This window comes from Taudactylus pleione, unplaced genomic scaffold, assembly GCF_031769625.1.
Source record: "Taudactylus pleione unplaced genomic scaffold, aTauple2 ptg000040l, whole genome shotgun sequence".
NCBI lineage: Eukaryota > Metazoa > Chordata > Amphibia > Anura > Myobatrachidae > Taudactylus > Taudactylus pleione.
This window is the reverse complement of record NW_028284442.1, coordinates 1,936,889-1,956,370: the sequence shown is the minus strand read 5'-3', so window position 1 is coordinate 1,956,370 and position 19,482 is coordinate 1,936,889. Positions and strand designations below refer to the sequence as shown.

Genomic DNA, 19,482 nt, shown 5'->3' with positions numbered 1-19,482 from the left:
TCCCAATTATGTGGAACAGTAATTTCCTGAAAAAAAATTGCTTTCTATCTTTTTTTTCAACTATTTATTTATATTTTTCGCCCCCCAAATTTTTTTCTCCTGGTCTGGGATGGGGAGAAATTTTCTAAAGTTTTTTTTCGCCTGTTGCCTTTTTAGCCTGTTTTTTGCGAAAATGTTGCCGTTTATTTTGGCGTTTTCGCTGATGGCGAAAAAAACTGCCTTTTTCACCGCTAATTGAATACGGCCCTTAAATGGAACTCGTGAATAAGTAGATCTTTCATAGATGATAGTAAGACATAAGCCTTGCGCAAGGCATAGTGTAGTTTTTCAACGTAAATTTATTTCTCCAAAATTTGATAAAAAAATTGTGTTCAGCATAATGCATCATGCAGAGTAGGTCAGGAGGAACTGATTGTCAGTCCCCCTTGCTGCAGCTGATCTCTGCACACACAGATCAGCCATATAGTGCTGGAGGGATTGGTAGAACATTCTGCACAGCATTCTCGGGAGCGATAATGTCAGTGATTGTCGGCGGGCAGAAAACGCTACGTCACTGCTGGGAGCAGAGCCGTAACTAGACTTATTGGTGCCCTGTGCCAGAAATAGCATTGGCGCCCCCTCATTTTTTAAACGGACATAATGCACCCAAAAAAGGAGAATGGCCTCATGGGGAAGGGCCAGGGAAGAGGTAGGGGAGGCCAGGAGATGCTGGGGATGAAATAAGAGGAAGCTACAAGCAAGAATGATAATAAACAGAAATTTGACAGGCCCAAACAGCGCCCCCTGAACTGTGGTGCCCTGAGTAATGGCACCGGCCGCACTACCCTAGCTACGACCCTGGCTGGGAGGCCATGCCAGCAGGAGGAAATTGCTTTTGCAGAACGTATTCTGTCATGAACAGCCGGGGAACGGATGCAGACAGCGCAATCTCATGATGTGCGACTGTGTCAGCAGCAGCCCAGCAGGATGAGGGTGCATCCCATGCAACTGTTCCAATTAAGTGGTTAATGGTTACCTTATTGGTTATTGCTTCTATTTATGTTCTCTGGTGCTGCAGATACTTGTGGCACCTTTAAAAATGAAAGCTAATGTATACTATGTCATATGATACTTGTATAGACAAACTACATTTTGTGTATGTCTACATTTAGATTTCCATTCCAAAAGAATTGGTGGCTCTAATGAGTGCTCTTAATGACGGGGACTATCCTGATCCACATGACAGCAAAAGACAGGTTTATCGTTTTAAGCAAAATGTATGTTCTTCTCTTCCATCATTTATCTAATTAGCCTTTAGTAATATAAATGAAGTGCTGTATGAAATAGTTTTCCGCGTACAGTATAGTTTCATTTGACAAGATTTACTTATGATTTTGTTGGATAAATTAAGCAGTATGTAATTTTATTTAGGCTATATATGTCAAACAGAAGAATGCCAGAATACAAGATTTTGCAGAGTGGTATAAAAACCTGGATAAAGTTCTACGAGCGAAACGAGTTAGAATTGTTCTGATAATGTATATATTATTCTTGTTTATACTGTACGTCTATGCAGAGCTGTACAGAGATGTGTAAATCACACCTGTACAAATTTCATAACTTTTTTTTTTTTCTCTCCTTACATCTCTGTACCTTATGTACGATCATTCTAAATAATTGATGTAAACAAATTTTATTGAGCTTTCTTAAATATGCAAACCCAGGATTGTGCAAGCTGCGGGTTATGCAATCCCTAACACTTTTTTTCCCCCTTTATTTTAGGTGCCAATACCAAGCTACTTAATTGCCCTGGTGGTTGGAGCTTTGGAGGGGAAGTAAGTATGCCAAATAGTTGTTAGAGCTACAGTCCTTTCCGTCTTTATAACAGGGAATGTTCCTAGCAGTGTAGATTGCAGGTTATTATGTAATAATAACTTTGAGTACTAGTTATGTAGATCAGACATTCTGATACATTTGTGGCACTTGCTACTTTTAAAGTATTTGTGTTTTCCTATAGGACCTTTTGAGTACACCCCTCACAAACACTTGTTTTAGCCTAGAAATTGATTAAGCAACATGCACTTTGTATATCACCATTCTGAGTAGCATACAATGGTGCTTGAAAGTTTGTGAACCCTTCAGAATTTTCTATATTTCTGCTGAAATTTGGCCTAAAACTACCTCAGATTTTCACACAGGTCCTAAAAGTAGATAAAGAACCAAATCAAATAAATGATACAAAAACTAGAATTGCTCATTTTTTTTATTGTGGAAAATTATCCAATATCACATAATTGTGAGTGTCAAAAGTATGTTAACCTTTAGGCCTAGCAGATATTTTGAAGGTAAAATTAGAGTCGGGTAGTTTCAATCTATGGGATGATGATCAAGTGTGAGTGGACAACCTGTCTATTTAAAAGAACAGGGATCTATCAAAGTCTGATGTTCAGAACATGTTTGTGGAAGTGTATCATGCTACGAACAAAGGAGATTTCTGAGGACCTCAGAAGAAGAGTTGTTGATGCTTATCAGGCTGGAAAAGGTTACAAAACCATCTCTAAAGATTGTGTACAAATGGGGGAAATTCCAGACCGTTATTACCCTCCCCAGGAGTGGTCGACCAACAAAGATTACGCCAAGAGCAAGGCGTCTAATAGTTTGCAAAGTCACAAAGGAACCCAAGGTAACCTCTAAGCAGCTGAAGGCCTTTCTCACATGTTAATGTTCAGGAGTCCACCATCAAGAGGACACTGAACAACAATAGTTTGCATTGCAAGGAGAAAGCCACTGCTCTCTAAAAAGAACATTGTTGCCTGTCTGCAGTTTGCTAAAGATCACCTGGGCAAGCCAGAAGACTATTGGAACAAAGTTTTGTGGACGGATGAGTCCAAAATATAGTTTTTTTTTTTTTTCTATTTAAATAGGAAGCGTTATGTTTGGAGAAAGGAGAACACCGCATTCCAGCATAGAAACCTCACACCATCTGTGAAACATGGTGATGGGGGGGTATTCAATTCAAAGCGATGTTGAATAGCCACGGGAGGGAGCTCCAGCAGCTATTCGATTCAAGACGGTGTTTGGGCGGGCTAAAGATTTCTTCTCGCACCCCCGTGGGGATGCGAGGAGAACTCCGACAGAAGTGTCGGGCGTGCAGCTGTTTTCCTGCTTAGCGCGGTGCTAACAGCTGCGAGCCCGGCACCTTAGAGAATGCCGGTTCTCGTGTCTAAACACCCAGGTTAAGTCGCAAGAACCGGCATTCTCCGACATAACAGCGCCCTGAAATTAATAGCTCTGGAAGCTCCCTCCCGGCGCTATTCAATTCGCGTTGAATTGAATTCGGCCCATGATTTGGGCCTGTTTTTGCTGCATCTGGCCCAGGACGACTTGCCATCATTGATTGGACAATGAATTCTGAATTATACCAGAATATTCTAAAGGAAAATGTCAGGACATCTGTCCATGAGCTGCATCTCAAGAGAATGTGGGTCCTACAGCAAGACAGCGACCCAAAGCACACAAGTCATTCGACCTAGGAATGGTTAAAGAAGAATAAATTTAAAGTTTTGGAATGGCCAAGTCAAAGTCCTGACCTTAATCCAATCGAAATGATGTGGAAGGACCTGAAGCGAACAGTTCATGGGAGGGAACCCACCAACTGAGTTGAATCTGTTTTGTACAGAGGAATGGGGTAAAATTCCTTCAAGCCGATGTTCAGTGACTAATCAATAATTACCGGAAACGTTTAGAAGCAGATATTGTTGCACAAGGGGGTCATAGCAGATACTGGAAGCAAAGGTTCACATACTTTTGCCACTCACAGATTTGCAATATTGGATAATTTTCCTCAATAAAAAAATGTGCACGTCTAGTTTTTTTGTCTCATTTGTTTGATTTGGTTCTTTATCTACTTTTAGGACAAGGTAGATTTAGGACAAATTTCTGCAGAAATATAGAAAATTCTGAAGGGTTCACAAACTTTCAAGCACCACTGTATATGGGATCAGTAGCTAGCAATGAGTGCTGGTCCTTGTATTGCCATATTGAAGGGTTTGGGCTACCTCCTGGTAATTTAGCTCTCAATTAAAAAAAATAAAATAAGTTAATGTATGAGACAATGTAGGTGCTCTCTTTTCTTAGAGTTAGGACTATTCTTAGGTGGCTTATATATTTGCAAATGTGTGTAACTGGAGTCTTCTGCAAGTTATTTACTTGAAGAATGCTGGCTTATTGCAGTGTGGAAAAATATTGTGTTTTATTGTTTACATAAGCCACTCTCTTACAAGACCATGCGATCAGAATGCCGATGCCAGAATCCCAACACTTGTCAGAATACCGGCGCTGGCATCCCGACCACCGGAATCCTGAAGGGGTTAGGGGGAGGGGGGAAGGTTAGGTTTAGACTGTGAAGAGGGAGGGTTAGGTTTAGGCACTGGAGGGGGGGGGGGAGCTTAGGGGTAGAGTTAAGCTTACTTACTGGGGACATCTGCATTCTAACCTCGTCTGATAACGGCGTTGGGATTTGACCGTTGGGATTCCGAGCGCCTACATCCCGTACCCAACCCCTTACAACATCCTGTTCAAGCCTATATATTGATTTGAGCAACTTGCATTTTGTGTAAAGCTACTGGTATTCTAATAACTAAATTGTAACAACAGTTTAAAGTCAGTAGAGTATTGTCTGTATGCACTGGGGGCCTGATTCAGAGATGTAAAATAATGCAGCTGTAATCTCTCACTGATCGCAATTTTGAAAATATTTGAATGACTCTCTCACCGTCCAGTGCTTAGAGACGCCCACTGAAAAAATCCCACAACCACCCAAAACCGGAAACAATGATTGCAGCTCATGTGGATAATTACACTTGAAGTTTCCTCTCAAAGCAACAACCTGGGGCGAAGATGATCAGTCAATTGCTAATAGTATATATCTTACTTTCTAAGGGAAGACTGCATCTATACCTTGCCAGAAAAATATCCCCCACAACAGTACTGTAAATTTCTTTAGGATGCAGCCACGTGTGCTTATATGTTTGTCAAGAACATAGTAAAGGATTCTTCACCTTCCTTCCACTGCTCAGCAGTGCATTGTCTGTGCTGTTTGATCCTCACACTGGTATTGAACGTTTGCAAGTTCAGTGATGCAGTCAGACTACAGTATCCTCCTCTAGGAACGCTTCTTGAAGCTCTTCCTGAATGAACTGGCTGATTGAGCCACAGGTAGGGATTTGCAGTCAGTGGAGACTTTTTAATTATGGACAATTGCCGCTAAGTGCATTTGGAGCAGTAGTTGCTAGACGATCACTGACCTAACTTGCATGTTTTTGTAATCCACAATTGGTAATAGCAATAAGCTTAGCACCTAATGCTGTTTTTAACCTGATTCCAAAGCACAATTGCTTTGATTTTCAATGACCAGGCACAATAAAGTTTCACTTGCAAGAGATCTCAGTTGTCTTCAGCACTGTGCAGTAGCAATAAACTCTGTTCCAAGGTGCTCTTTAACTCTGCTTCATATTCAGAAAATGGTTGCTGCTCTTTACACTGATAAACTTAGGAACTGCTTCTCTAGTGGCTCAAACAAGATGAATATCAGGATTGCACAGTACTTGAAATATGCCAGATCTCAGTACCTGTCAATTCTTAGTGTCTCATACATTCTCGCAATATATCTGTAACAGTACTCAATTGCTCCTAAGCAATTCTCAGTAGTGCCACAGCTCAGTAGGAACGTCTCCCTTTATATAGCTCTTTCACTCACTCGGAGCCTCTACGAATATCAACTGCAGCTCCCAGTGCTGATACACTGTCTCCAGCTCTCAGTCTCAGCTGGCTCTTCTGAAGCGGTCACTCAGCACACCATCAGCTGGTATACAGTTGCTGCTTCTAGACCACACCACTTCAGCGCTAATGCTTTGCCCAGTCTCTGCAGCTCACTCCGCTCCTCGGCGTCTCCTGATCTTAACTGCGAATGTGCAACCACAAACACACTGTCCTGTTGCTGACTTGTCTCAGTTTTGGCAGATAACTGCTCCACCTGGTGGCAGCCTCCTATATTGCAATGTCCATTGGCTCCTGTCAGAACCAGTGGTATCACAGTTATCACCTTTAGACATCAAGTGAACCATCTGCAAGTTGAATGGTCTTAGTCACTGAAGCTTCGTTCACCTCTCTTTCAAAGTCACTGAGCTTTCCTCTTGTAACCATACAATCTATAAATATAGACAGCCAGGATTACCAGCAATTTGATATGTTACCCTAATCATCATGGCACACTGTTTGTTTGCTTAATTATTGCATGTGGCACCCCTGTGTCGAAGAGAAGAAGTTAGCAGAACAGTGAGAAGGACGCAGTCTCTAGCTCAGTGCTGTTAAAAAGTCTAAAATATGGTTATATTCTGGCTTTTTTCACTTTATATTTGTACCAAGGAGATAGACAAAGAAGCTGCCTTTTATATAATGATACTTTTCTGCACTACTGCTTAGGAATTAATATGCCATAGTTATGTTAGTTACATTGCCCTACAGGGAGTGACAGATGACCACTAATGCATGCCTCTGTTGTTATCACATCCCCAAACTAATGTTCACTGCTGGTGATTTGTACTTATGTTTTTTTTCTTTATAGAAAGATTGGCCCTAGGACAACAGTATGGACTGAGAAAGAGCTGCTGAAGGCCTCTGTCTACGAATTTGGCGAGGTTGGTCCTATACAATTTATTTTAGGTATTTGGGCTTTACTGATGTCAGTGAGTGATGCTTTTTGAAGTTTTTTTTTATTTAATAGAATCTTAAGTTAATTACTGATCTGCAATAAACAAAGTACATAATGTTAAATTTGTAAATAAACCTTTTAATATATTCCTTCCTATAAACCTCTTAAGATTCACCTGCCTAGAACCTCTAAGACAAAACCCTGCCTAAAAACCTCTAAGACAACGCTAATTGCGTACGCAGTATGACCGCAAATAAAGACAGGAGTGGAATCTTGTGGTTCCAACGCACAAGTATTATTCAGGTAAAAGTACAGTCAGTTACACGCAATCTATACATACATAATTTAGGCGTAAAAGGAAATAATACAGACCAAGTACGGTTATACATACGCTGCGCCTCTGGATCCAGAGATAGACTTCTGACTAGATATCCTCAGCTCACCCAAAATTCAGCATGAACTGCCAAACCAGTGTTTGGACACATGTATTTATTCCCCCCCAGACTGAAACAGGACAAAGGGGAAACTTCCTGCTGATCTCATTGGTTCCCAGAGGAGGAGCATTTGTAACGACACATTTAACAGGTTGTTTCAAATAGACTTTTCCTGCCTCTAACAGCCGGGGTCTTTCTGGTAACGCCTCCTGTAACATTCCATCAACTAAAACATTTTGTTGCTTATAAGTTCTGCGATCCATAACTTGAGTTTGCATGATGCGATCTCTCCACCGATAACACCGGGATTCTGTAAAAAGCGTAGGCATCAGAACGAGATCAAACATACCTTGCCCATCATATGTAATACCTTAGATATCAAAAACCTCTATTTCTTAGCATTTAAACTAACTTAACCAACTTGAATCATACATTTTGATGCTTATGGAACCTTATGTGCGAATATGTAGTGTGTGGGTATTCGGGGTTTGATATAAGGACGCTAGTTATTAATGGGTGAGATTTAAGTGCATAATCTCTCATACACGAAGTGAACATCCAGCAGTGTGGATGGCTGAGGGTTGTAATTCCACATGCCCTCTGTCAGCAGGCCCCCACCTGCTGTGTTCAAAGGAAAACAAAACCTCTTTTGTTCTCACAGACACTTGTGTGAAGTGCAAATGTATTATCACCTCAAACTATGGGATTTAGAGCCATCTTGTCTAGAATTCAGGCAAATCCAATTGTGTAGATATTATATTACAATTGCCACAACTATACTTTATCTGCATCCCGGGATTCCCAATTTGTATGTAAAAATACCCATTGTCTCTCCTTATTTACTTCTACTTAGAAAGCTGTTTTTTCCCATTGCCCTTGGTGTTAACAAAAACATTGCCATCTGTTCTTAGTTAATGTGTTATAACTTGAATTAATGCTGACCACACAAAATGGTGTCTTGTGATCTCATTTCCAAAATGGAGTCTTGTGGCCATTCGCAAGATGGCGTCGCTGCGATTAAATTTTAAACTGAACTTGTCTCACTCAATTATTCAGCTTTGACAATAATAATTCTAGATCGCAGTTGGTAAGTATGCCCATAAAAGTCAAATATAGCATTACATACGTTAAGATGTTTTTTGGCAAAGTCTGTATAACCCTTGCACTGACTTAAGGATACCCTGAGTATAGCAGCAGTTACATGCTCATGTCCGCTGCCTGGTGTGACGTCCTAGACATTGCACATAATGGTCTTGCCATTGTGTTTAGAAACACTGTAATCTACTTATCAGCAAGTGCCCCTTATTAAATACCTGGGATCCATTATTATAATTTGTTTTTGAGAGGTAATCCGCAAAATTAAATATTTTTATTTTGTTAATCTGATCTATTTGAATTGGAATGTTCCAATAGAAATTTATTTGCTTTAAGTACAGGTAGTAACAGACTAAATTTATTATTTTTTTTTTTTTTTAATGTAGACAGAGAAAATGCTGAAATATGCAGAAGATCTGGTTGGCCCTTATGTCTGGGAGAAATATGATCTTCTTATTTTACCTCCATCATTCCCATATGGGGGAATGGAGAACCCATGCCTAACCTTTGTAACTCCAACTGTGCTGGTAAGTGTGCTGTGCATGGCAGTGCTGGGGACATTTATTAGCTGAGATGGCAGTCTTTGCACAGAAGTCTAGAATTATCTTACTTGTATCTATTGAATAGTAAATTGGCAAGGTATATAAAACAATAGGCTCATTATGAAGCCGTATTTGCTAGTACTGGTAGGAGTCGCTTGCTTGAAACAATATCGCTACATTTGGTAGTCTGTTTTTCAAATATGTCATCCATTTATACTTGGCCTTTCCCGGGAATAACCTCACAGAACTTGTGTTGTGTATTTATTGTTCCCCATATAGGTCTTGAATGTATTTCAATGTTTCTAAACTGAATAATTTACTTTGCTTGCATCCTTCTGCTTGTTTACAATGGGTACATGGCAGACAAGTGCAGTTCGGGAAATAATATACTAGGATGTTAGGCAGAGGACAGGCACAGATTTTTATGTGATCCCGTCTTGCCTTATTTTGTATTCTAGGCTGGTGATCGATCTCTGGCAAGTGTGAGTATCTCCTTTTCTCTTATCATGACGGGTCAGCTTAACACATGCTCTGATGAAGACTACAATTTACCAATATGTAATAAATCAAATATCTGTGTACTTATAACATACAGTACAAACCTGTCATATCTTCCATATCAGTCACTACAGTCTAAAATTGTATTATCATTAAATGTTGTTTTTTTTTTTTAATCTTCATGTCCTCTCCATTAAAACACTTAAATATGGGATGTTGTTACCATCCGGGTGGTGGGGAAGTGGGGCTCAAACTCACAACCGCCAGTATCCCGACAATTAGTATCAGGGTTAGGGGGAGAGTTAGGCTGGGATGGGGGGTTAGGGTTAGGCTGCTGGGGGCAGGGTTAGAGTTCGGCTGCAGGGGGGAGGGTTCGGCTGCGGGAAAGGTGGGTTAGGGAGAGGTTTAAGATTAGGACACTTACCTAATGTGTTCAGGATTCTGACTATCGGGATGCTGACCGCCAGGATTCTATACCCATCCTTTAAAAATTATCAACTTCACTAGTATTATTTTATATTTAAAGCACTACACAATAGAGATTTTTTTTTTTTTGCTATTGTTTTAATTTTTTGTTGCTTTAGAGTGAAGAAACTACTGTAAACAAAATACCCCTTTTGTTACATTGAGCCAATTATGTAGGACATGTATTCCCATTTAGATGCACTTTTTTTTTTGTCTATTGAGAGTGATGTCATTATTTTTACTAAAGATTACCCATTAGTAATCCTTACCCTAGAGCCCCTTACTTGCTGGCATGGCATTGGCTTCAAGAAACACAAGTGGAGTTCCCATATGAAGATGCATGTGCTTTATATGGGGTTCATATGCCATCAATATGCCCCTGGCTGTAACGAAAGCTACATGTACAAATCTCATTGGAAAAATTTAGAAAATTCGTACCAATTAAATTGATTTGAAAAAATCTCCCACATATTAACAAACTGATCTGTACCCCTTATCTGCAGCCCTCCTCCCCACTGTAATGCCAGCTCAATGGTCCCAGTATAATATTCCCTAATTCCCTTTGTCAATGAAACTGGAATAGGTAATGACACAAATGCTATTTGAATAATACTGGTGTACCTGATCCCTTGGAGCCCAGTTTGGGGGAAGAGTATAAGAAATCCAGAGAAATAGATATTGCTCTCTGCTGCTAGATGAGAGAAGGGAGTGTGCAGGGTGCCCATTTCCTGCCAGCCAAACAAAAGTGGTCTCCCACACTGCTCATTTTAATTGTCTGGCGGTGAGTGGGGACCGGGGACTTTCTGCTTTTTCCCATATTAATAGAGACTAATTGAATATCTACTGATATATGTGGATGGGGCTGGGTTCCCCTTTCCCCCATACTCCACACGTGCTGTGGTACATGCTATAGGTTAATGTCGGGTGCTATGGAATGAGGGTGCATCCTGAGGCGTTATGCCATCACTCACATTCTTGTTTATGGGGCAAAGTGCCGCTATTTTGGTCGGTTTATAAAACTCCTCACTTGGATGGGATAGAGTAAGTTCACCCTCTAACTGGTGAAAAAAAACAGTGAACCATGCAGTGCACAATTCCAATGAAATGGATTGGCCATTGACGAGTGTGGGTGTGGCTAACAGCACAGCACTAATATAACAGATATTGTCACCTGTGAAGATAAAGATCCATGCCCTGTCACAGAAGGAGCTAGCTGAATCTAATGGAAGTGGTTGCTTCACTTTTTTAAAGGAAGGAGAACATTCCAAAACTTCATGTGATGACTTTGGAATAGGGAAGGTCATTTTTTGGCGCCGGTTCTACCAATAGAAGAGTCATTATTACCACTTCCTATAAATGGCTTCAAATGTATTTAATAGTTCATTGCAGTTGGTTCAAACACCCCACAGATGGCAAGGAAATGTCTTTCATTGGAGAATGAAACCGTCACAGAATGTTAATATACAGTAAGCAATGTATTCTGTAACTACACTATATTCAATACAATGATGACTTAAGTGACAACTTTTTTTTTTTTTTCAATGCACACATCAATGTTTAGTGATCTGTATTCCAAAAAGTATTATTAGATTACTTTTTATTTGTTTCAGGAATCTAAGTTTTGCCCATCTAACTTTTAGGTCATTGCACATGAAATTTCACACAGCTGGACAGGAAACTTGGTTACAAACAAAACCTGGGAAAACTTCTGGTATGTCTGGAAATCCCTTATCCTCCATACATGGCTGTATCATACACAGTACATATATTACAGCAGTGCGTCATATGGCGTGATACATCAGATGAGCTTTCTGTAATAGTGACATTTAGGGCCTGACAGAGGTGGATGCAGTGTCGATGTTGGATGGAAGTGACCGATGTTTTCAGCCAGTGCATGTATCTGGATGGTTACCGAAGCATAATGCAGAGTGAATGTGGACACAGAGAGCTGGAGTTTCAGTGCATGTTCCTGAGGGGCTGGCCTGATGCGGGCATATCGTGGTCAGCAACTGCACTGATTCCAGCCGCCATGTTCAGAGAGACATTCTGTGTCTCCATAGGGCTGGTGCAATGTTAGATGATGCAACGAGGCGGACTAGCACAACAGCTGGTGGGCGTGTCTGTATGGATTCCATCGGCTGTGGCATTAGCATAAAGACAGTCTCGTTCTGTAAATAGTCGCAGTAGAAGCAGCGACTGCATCCACCCCTGATTCAGGCCCTATCAGGAAACTACAGAAACTGCTATTATCATTACATTTTGCTGTTCTGAGATTCTAATGTATATTTCACATCAATATTTGCACATTGTCTGATCCACCTGTGTACAGTATGTTTGTAATATCTTCAGTGTTTAAATCGTAAAGGTTTTTGGGTAAAACATTTCCGGGATCCTTATTTGCATATCATTCACAAGTCGCTGCATGCTTGGCGTTCTGTGCAGGGAGGTGCTGTGGCTGCAACCAAGTATTTTATACCTAGGGATTCGGGGCCTGATTCAGTAAGGATCACAACTGTGACTGCGTTCTGCACATGCGTATGCATCGCAGTGAGTACGCAGACCCATCGCAGAGTGATTGACAGGAAGTACCATGTGGGGGAGGGGGTCGGCGAAATGCAGGCGTGCCAGTGCAGTTGAATGCCGTTGCAGGGGCGTGCATAAATTGGCCATTGCGATGCCATGCGCAGCTTGGGCTTTCGCTGCGCACGATGAGGTTAGCAATTTCTGAGTAAGGTCAGACCGTGTGCAAGAGTGCGTGAGCCTGCGATGGTACTTTGTTACCGATGTTTTAGCATACTTGCAAAGTATTGCTGATGTGGGTAAGGTAAGGTGGGCGTCCTTATGTTGTGCTGCGACGGCATAGCGATCGCAGAGGATTAGCACATCATTGCAGTGAGACTGCTTGCGTAATCGCTATTGCGATCTGTACTGAATCAGACCCTCTATGTACTGGTTTTTCCTGATTGTTTGTTTTTCCCTTGGTTAGAGATTTAGTAAGACCTGGATATACTAAGGGGTATATTTACTAAAGCAAGAGTTTTTTTTTAAGTGGAGATGTTGCCCATAGCAACCAATTAGATTCTACTTAACATTTAACTAGCACCTTCTAGAAGATAATAGCTAGACTCTGGTTGCTAGGGGCAACATCTCCACTTCCAAAAACTCTCACATTAGTAAATTGTGCTTTTTTATTTAAGTCCTTGAGGCAAAGATAATGTGTTGAAGTTTTGTTTGTCAGGTTAAATGAAGGACACACAGTCTATCTGGAGAGGAGAATTGATGGACTCCTCTATGGGGAACAGTTTCGGCAATTCAAGGCTTTAGGTGGATGGAAGGAACTTCAAAATTCGGTATGTGGGATTCTACTTTTCAGTTTGTAATCTTTATTGTACCTGTCAGCTAGATGTAATAATGAGCTTATGCCACATAGACATTGTATTATGATGTATGGAGTCTGTGGGTTACTAGTCAGCATATAGACAGTGTTGCGGTTGATTGGGACAGAGGGCTTGGGCACAGTGCTGGAAAGCTCTATGCCACGTGCATGAGTGGCAGGTGCACATGGTACCCATTCATTGCTGCTCTTCTCTGAATGGGACATGCCTCCCAAATGTCAGGCAGATCAAGACCCTGCTGTCCTGTATGAGATGGTGGGACAGAGACCTCAAATTGGGATTTTCCTGCTGAAATCAGGATGGTTGGGTGGTATACAGTATGCAAAGTATAATTGTTATATGCCAGTTCTTCTAAACTCTATTTTACATGTAAAATAAGTGAATTTAGAGAACTTGTTCATGTCCCATTCCAAACGGCCCCTGAAAGAGAAGCAGCAGGAGAAATCGAGGTCACTGCAACGCGCTCAGAATCTTGGTAGTTACTGTACAGATAAGTGTGTGTATATATATATATATATATATATCAAACCTTACAGGAATGACTACATTTTAGTTTCAGGGCAAATAGGTCTTGTCTAATGGATTTTACCAAGTCCAAAACATGACTTTTTCTGCACATGATATCTGAGCCTTTGTATGTAGAAGCTGTGACATTCTGTGCGATTTCTGTTATTTGTTTGCAGGTCAACACCTTTGGCGCCAGCAATACCCTCACAAACCTGGTCCCCAATTTACACGACGTTGATGTGGATGCAGCATTCTCCTCTGTTCCTTATGAAAAAGGATTTGCCCTTTTGTTCTACCTTGAACAGCTTCTTGGAGGACCAGGTCTGTAGTTCTTAGCAACTGTATTACTATGTAGTTGTCACGTTTCAATTCCACGCTGTACATTATTACCAGCACATGTGCAGCCTTTTACCTAGAGCGTACCCGGCTCCTATTTCTAGCTAACAGCGGTCCATAGACCATGCAGAGGGGAGGTGGGGGGTTAAACTATCAGACCAGATTTGCTTTCAAATATTAAAGTGGAACTGAAGTAAAGAAATATATATATATATATATATATATAATTTTCAAAAGGCAGGCACTCGCGGACTACATAGGCTTAGGAAAAAGCTAATGCTTTATTGCATTAGCGCTAATGCAATAAAGCATTAGTTTTTTTCTAAGCCTATGTAGTCCGCGAGTGCCTGCCTTTTGAAAATAGCTATATATATATATATATATATAATATGAGATATAGATTTTGAGAACTCCATGTAAAACTGATACAATTGATAGTGTAATAATAAGACCATTTTGTAACTGAGTGTTGCAGGCTTAGCCTTTGCTGATTGGATACTGCCATGTTGGTAGCATTATGCAGCAACATAAAACATATATGCCTGCTAACCATGCAACACAGTTTATCCTCCTGTACAACATATATTTAATCAGATTTAGCTACAATTTCTTGCAGATCCATGGATAGTACTTGACAAATATTTTTAAAATGTTGCGTACAATTATTCAGCAAATGACAAATGTGTTTCCTCAATATACATGTGGACCATTTTATAGAGTACTAGATAGTTACATACAATGGTGGGAATCACTCTGTGGGCTGAACCAATAATCCTCAGTATGCAGCTTATAGATGCGTTAGGAATTGCTGTCTTGAGAACATTGCTCACAACTTGTCTGCATTCTCATGCAACCCAAAACAGTGCTACTTCCACTATCTGTATGCAACAAGTTATCTATTTGTCCTGCAGTGGAACCACAAATACACTGCACATCACACTATGATAGGTCATTGATGATTTTTAATGTTTTGATGATGATCATATTAAACTGTGATCATGAATCCAATGTGCAATGGAAATGTGGATCTGTGCATTAGGCTTATTATTTTCTTTTATTGTCTGAAGATCGATACCAGTGGTACACACTTTTCCTTTTATTCAAATAACCATTGTTTTTTGTTTGGCAAGTACAATAGAACCGTAAACTGCTTCCACTAAGCTTGATAAAAGTTGAAGAGGAGTTAAACATTTCTTGTAGCAAAGACATCACTATGTTGCAATACCCAATACCCACGTAATCCATCACACAGTTATATAGTTTGATGCTGTTTGATCACTGTCAATCTCTGGTAATATTGATATGGTGTATGACTATATCCCGGGGGAAGATTTGGTAGAAAAGCAAATACTTTAGACCAGCTTTCATTTTTAAAAATGTTTTTTTAATAAATACTTGTTTCGATTATTTATGTTTCCAGATGTTTTCTTGGGGTTTTTGAAAACTTACATACAGACGTTTGCTTATAAGACTGTAGATACAGATGAATGGAAGAAGTTCTTGTATTCATATTTCAAAGACAAGGTAGGAAAATATGGAACCTTTTATTAAATTTTAGATGACCCAGAATTTGAATACATCATATGTTTCACATTGTGACTACTGTACTCTAGTTTTATTGTTGCTAATAATGCTTTTTATGCAGGTGGAAATTCTTGACCAAGTTGATTGGAACGGGTGGATGCATACTCCTGGTATGCCACCAGTTCAGCCAAAGTGAGTTATTTCCTCCTCTCCTGGGTTCATGTAACAGACATAGTAAAATATACTCTCCTGACATCTATCTGATGACTGTATTTTACCAATATTAAAGGAACATGTCCACCTGGAAAGATTTCAGTTGGGCAGGTGAGTACTACTTTGCTTTCCCTGGTCATGTAGGTGCACATAATTTGTAACCAATTCCGAATTCAATGCAATGCTTATAATCACACAAATAGTCAATGTTTTTCCATTGTGCATGCGTCTTAGTAACTAAAAAGTCACACAGCGCATGCACGCCATGGTGTGTGTGTACAGAGTCACAGTAGCTATTGAGATGCACTACCTCAGAAATGTATTGGGCATTCCTAGGCTGTGACTGGGAGGTGGCTATTTAAACGCACGGACAATTACTGTCTTATGAGCCTGTCGTATAACTAGTTGCGAACTCAGATGCTTAATCGCTCACATTAAAGGCCATACTCTGACGTAGAGTCTGCACTTGGCATGGGGCTGGAGCACACTTGTACACCAGGGGACGGGCTTTTACTAGCATTGGTAAAAAGTTGCAGATGCAACTACAGCAAAAGACTCTAAAGCAGTCACAGCAGTGTGCAGCTGAGATTCCACCCCTATATGATTAGTAGCAAGGAGAGCACTAATCACTAAACTGTAGAGAAAATCGCTGAATTATATAGAAATTCAAAGTGATAAAGGGGAGCTTTCGAAGGGGATTGTTGAGCACCACACACAGAAGGCAGGATAAAATTGAGAGAGAGAGAGGTAAAATACAAGGGTGTGCTAAACCAGAACTAAAACAATATGGAGCAAAATAATATGTTTGGAAACACATGTGTGCTAAAACAAGAAACTAATGATCTCTGCTTAGAAAGACTGTTCTTATATACCTGTAAGGGATACACCACCAAAGAGAGCAAGGATATTATTACATATTCAGAATTTGTCAAGCAATCCACAGCACACACAAATCCCTTAATGCTAAGTTTGGGAGAAATTTAATAAAATAAATAATAATTTAAAAAATATATATATTTATACTTTAAATATCTAAACCAAGGTAACACTTTCCAATGTAATAGAGTAATTAAATATGCAGAAATAGCGGCTAGTTCCAATAATAGATTTGTGAATAAACTCCAACAAATAAAATAAATTAAAAAAGAATGTATAGGGAACTGCACTCATAAGAAGTACCACATTGATAGGTATGGCAGAAATAGAATGTCGAGACAAGCTATTGATAAGTTAAGCAACTTTAGCGAATATTTCTCCTACATGTAAAAATATTAAATCTGCAATAATCGCTACAAATATATATTCACTTAAGAAAATCAGTTTAGGATTCTGAATAATAGCATTGATACCCCTTTAAAAGTATAGCACGCTGCCAAAATTATTTTGCAATATAGAAGCCAATTAATGTCCTCAGGATTCCGATAGAGGCATCAAAAGAGTTAAATGAACAAATGACTTGTGAAGTATGTAAGGAACCACAAGTCCCATAAGTGTGTTATATTATCAGCACAGTCTCAGACTGATGAATGAGGAATGGATACTTTATTACCAAAAGCTTCGGCAGTATACTGATATCCCAAGTGTGAATATGCAGGTGCCCACCCAGATTGTAATACATGGTAAGGTATCAAGCCTATTTGAATCTGGCCCATAGTGTAACTCTGAACTTCTAGATTGGATTCTGAATATACATTTTAGGCTTCTTTTCATGCACGTGGGTTCCATGAACTGTTTTCATTGGAAGCCCTGTCCTTATCTTTAATAGTCAATTTTTTCACCTAACTTTTTGTTTTACTTCTGCAATTAATCAAGTAACCATGGAGATTAAAAATGTCACTTAAATAGACTGCCTGTAGTCTCTCCTCTTACAGTCAGTGCGGAAGGTAGAGTGCAGTGTTTAATGTCGTCCAAGTGGGCAAATATGACACCCAGCAGACCTTGCCTCTTCTGTTGTGTACAGCAATCATGTAAAACTCCATCTGACCTTATTAAAACTGATTTTCTTCCTGCTGTTAAATTTTTTTTGTATCTGTTGTAGGTATGACATGACTCTGGCCAATTCCTGCATTGCACTCAGCAATAGATGGATGGAGGTAAGTGTAACATGTACATGTTACCAATTTAAGTCATTTGAAATGAGATTGCAGAGCATTACCAATGTGCTATTGTGTTTCTAGGCCAAGGAAAGTGACTTGAACTCCTTCACTGCCGCTGATATAAAAGAATTATCATCCCATCAGCAAATTGAGTTCCTCACACTGTTGCTTCTTAAGGTAAGTGATGGATTTCTATAGTCTACAAATGTGTTCTCTAGGTTTCAATTTTCTATTACTATGACTCCAGCATTGGGGTACTGTGTGGCATAATGTGAACTTGAGGCACTACAATGTGGCATAATGTGAACTGGGGACACTACAATGTGGCATTATGTAAAGTGGAAAGAACAAGGCTAGGTAGACAGTGCAAATAAATATCTACACAATTTTACCCAAAGATAGAACCTACAATAAAAGTTGTATAGTAGAGGAGAGGGGCAGCGGCGTGGAGAGTGGCTGGTCATTCTGTTCACGTCCTATTAATGGGATTCCTCGACAGAGACCAACCAAACAGGAGGCATTTTTGGAAGCAGTGTAAATCTTAGTCTGAGATAGGTAATCGTGAAACACTTTTCGTTTACCAAATTCAACTTCTTCAGAGGTAGTGTGAGCTAAGATGAGTCCAGTTCAGTCCTATATTACTTTACAAATACAAGGAAAAGCAGACAAGTTTGATTCCATTTGGGAGTCCTAGGGCTATATTTATGAAGCGGCAGCTTTTGTAAGCCACTGCTTCTCGGTTGGTTGGAGCTGAAGATGTAAAGCTGCATTCAGTGTGAAGCATGCCCGCATTACCACTGAATGTGAGGCCACTTTAAATTTTCAGCTACAAAATGCTGAGAATCTGCGGCTTACAAAATCCACCACTTTATAAATCTAGCCCCTGATTTATGTTTGTCACCTACTCCTGTTACCTTATATTTGGTACTATTTTGATGGCACATTACCTTTTATAAGCCCAATTTGCTGATGACTGATTGCAGATATGGAGCCATTTAAGATTCAATTCCCAGGATAAGTGCTTTCTTTTAAAACAAAGTTTTGTGTGTCATACATCGCATTAGGCTGAGATGCATTCTGCCACTGATCACATGCATAGCAGCGTTTAGTAACGCCGTATGCATGTACATTTAAGCAAAGGACTATTGGATCCTTCTCTGGTAAGTCAGCGATTAAGGCTCTAGGTGGCGTTGCCTTATGGGTCTAAGCTCCGGAAAACTAATTGCATACAGCGATTTCGGTCACACTGCATTTTTCAGTATAGTGCATCCCACCACATATATACAACAAGCCAGGCCTTACCATCAATCTGTTTCCGTTTAGAAGTCTTTATTATGTCTCCTCTGTAAAGAATGCCACTACTCATTTATCTGTTAACAGTTGTTTTATGTAGCACTTACATGTTCTCTGTAAAGCACTGCACAATGAGTAATTTACAATAATAATAATCATTTATTAAGGAGATTTCAATCTGTTCAAAGTATGCATGTTAATCTGATTGTACAGGGATACTTTGGGGGTGTACACAAGGAATTGCCCTACTTCTGTTTTGACGTTTGCCTTACAGTTAAGATTCTTATTTTGGATGACCTTATGTGGCTGTTTAGAGAGCGATTTTATTTGGCAGGAGGGTCCATCTGACATGGTATTTCACACAATGCTTCCTTCGATTTGCTCTGAGAAGAC

At 39.9% G+C, this 19,482-nt stretch overlaps 1 protein-coding gene across 1 annotated transcript in view; it reads left to right on the top strand.

Annotated features, from left to right (window-relative positions):
* Nucleotides 1–19,482, top strand: part of LTA4H (leukotriene A4 hydrolase) — a 48,042-nt gene that overhangs the window by 16,411 nt on the left and 12,149 nt on the right. The window contains exons 5-16 of the mRNA XM_088454354.1: nucleotides 1,152–1,256; nucleotides 1,762–1,814; nucleotides 6,605–6,677; nucleotides 8,607–8,747; nucleotides 9,221–9,244; nucleotides 11,366–11,436; nucleotides 12,964–13,075; nucleotides 13,804–13,948; nucleotides 15,384–15,487; nucleotides 15,609–15,679; nucleotides 17,739–17,793; nucleotides 17,878–17,973. Coding sequence (XP_088310480.1) covers nucleotides 1,152–1,256; nucleotides 1,762–1,814; nucleotides 6,605–6,677; nucleotides 8,607–8,747; nucleotides 9,221–9,244; nucleotides 11,366–11,436; nucleotides 12,964–13,075; nucleotides 13,804–13,948; nucleotides 15,384–15,487; nucleotides 15,609–15,679; nucleotides 17,739–17,793; nucleotides 17,878–17,973 — 1,050 coding nt within the window. The remainder of the gene's footprint in view (nucleotides 1–1,151; nucleotides 1,257–1,761; nucleotides 1,815–6,604; nucleotides 6,678–8,606; nucleotides 8,748–9,220; nucleotides 9,245–11,365; nucleotides 11,437–12,963; nucleotides 13,076–13,803; nucleotides 13,949–15,383; nucleotides 15,488–15,608; nucleotides 15,680–17,738; nucleotides 17,794–17,877; nucleotides 17,974–19,482) is intronic.